At 39.0% G+C, this 1,780-nt stretch overlaps 1 protein-coding gene across 1 annotated transcript in view; it reads left to right on the top strand.

Moving 5' to 3' along the window:
- Positions 1–1,780, top strand: part of LOC106013823 (probable methyltransferase TARBP1) — a gene marked incomplete in the record, with an annotated part of 15,307 nt that overhangs the window by 1,146 nt on the left and 12,381 nt on the right. Inside the window, 1 exon segment of the mRNA XM_013090533.2 lies at positions 347–522. Within this exon segment, the coding sequence (XP_012945987.2) occupies positions 347–522 (176 nt within the window).

Raw genomic sequence — 1,780 nt, 5'->3', positions numbered from 1 at the left:
CTCCCCTCTTTTATTATTTTTTTTTATCTCACTTGAGAAATATTCTCCTCTGCGGAAGCATTGGTCATTATCAGACATTTACCATGATCTGGTATCAATGACATTTGAAAAGCCACAAATTTCATCAGATGTAAGTTCTGCTTACTTTATTCTATTCATCACCTTTTCGTGGAACTTATTTTTTGATGATGGATGTTTTAATTAAGAAGTGATCAATTGGCCTATAATCCATGTGGATGAGTGATAGAAAACGATGGCTTTTATTAAGAACAAGACACTATGAACATATACAATTTTTATTTCTTAGCAATCATTTTCTTAAAATTTGTAATATATTTTCTTACAGTTTATGCAAAAGCTATGGACTTTGGGATCTGAAAAGACGGGCATAACTTTCCTCATGTTTGACCACATCTGTGGCCACATCTTGAAAGATGACCCAGACAGAAGGCTTGCCACTAAGTGGACATCTCTTCTCTTAGACGCCTGCGCCTTTGGGAATGTGCACAAAAAGGGGGAACGGTAAGTCTCTATTCTATTATTGCAGCTTATCTGACTTCCTTCCTCCCACCCACACGCGTACATGCGTGCAGACATGCGAGTACACACACACATGCACACTCATAAACGTACACAAAGTCACCTGCATGCACATACCACCGTCTGCAGACCGGCAACAGAGGTGCTCCTCCTCAAAGAAATATCATTTTAGTGTGACTTATTAGTCTGTTTTTCTCTTATATTATCTAAACAAAAGTTTGTATTGAGTCGTGGGCTGTACATAAAATAAGGAGGGGATGCTGCTGTTTCAGAAATTCTAGAAAAGTGGAATTGGTGTAAATATTTGTCTTGTAGCCAACAGTATTTGAATGTCCACAGCCTATTTTCGAAAAGGCTACATATGATTTATGTGCAACTGCCCATGAACCTTACATTTTGTCAAAGTTTGTCTTGTGATCCTTTTAAAGAGGACAAAAAGCTTAAAGCAAGGGAAAAGTCATCAAAAAGTTACACTAGTCTCCACCTAAATGCACGATGCTCTGGAGGGCTCCTTGGCGTGTGTTTATACTGAGCGTGCGTTTATGGATGACATCAGAATCATACGAGATTTACATTCTGAGAGACTTCTCTTTTGTGATTCGTTGAGCAAGTACGTTATAAGTTCTTCGAACTCAGGCGATTAGGCCTTCTTGACTAGTCTTTAATCCTATTGAGACCTATCTAGGTGTTCTACTTCTACAGCATTCACACATGTTGTGCGTCATAGACCTAGGTCTAACTAAATATTACATGCAGTCACCCAAATGCCAATCAGAAACTTTTTCTCGATAGTCGAATACACATTTCGAGTGACCAATCAAAAAACATTTCAGTCCCCCAACATCCCAACATATCACCCGGCCAATCCTAGACCTATGTGCCCGTGGAAAGTTAAGTGTGAAAACTCTGTCCATTACTCTCTTTGTTGTGCACGAGGGCCAGTCTCACCGGTTGTCTAGGCTTGCCTTATGCAAGCTGTGCAGGTTGTAGCGGAAATTTCCCTTTGTCAAGCTTTAGTTTACATGTTGGCGTGTTTCGCGGATCGAAGCGTGCGTTTAGAAGAAGTGACCGTGTGTTTGTATGTCTAAATTATATAGTAAAAAAACGAGCGTGCTTTTGTATGGTGTGTGTTTAGGTGGAGACTACAGTATTGAAGGGAAGAGCATGTTTGTTTAAAAATCTTTAGTTGTGTATATATTCTATAGAACAGCTCAGTAAGTTACATAAATATATATATATA

The sequence above is a fragment of the Aplysia californica genome, unplaced genomic scaffold, assembly GCF_000002075.1.
Source record: "Aplysia californica isolate F4 #8 unplaced genomic scaffold, AplCal3.0 scaffold01325, whole genome shotgun sequence".
Taxonomy (NCBI): Eukaryota; Metazoa; Mollusca; class Gastropoda; order Aplysiida; family Aplysiidae; genus Aplysia; species Aplysia californica.
The sequence above is the reverse complement of the archived record's forward strand: the minus strand, read 5'-3'. Positions and strand labels throughout refer to the sequence as shown.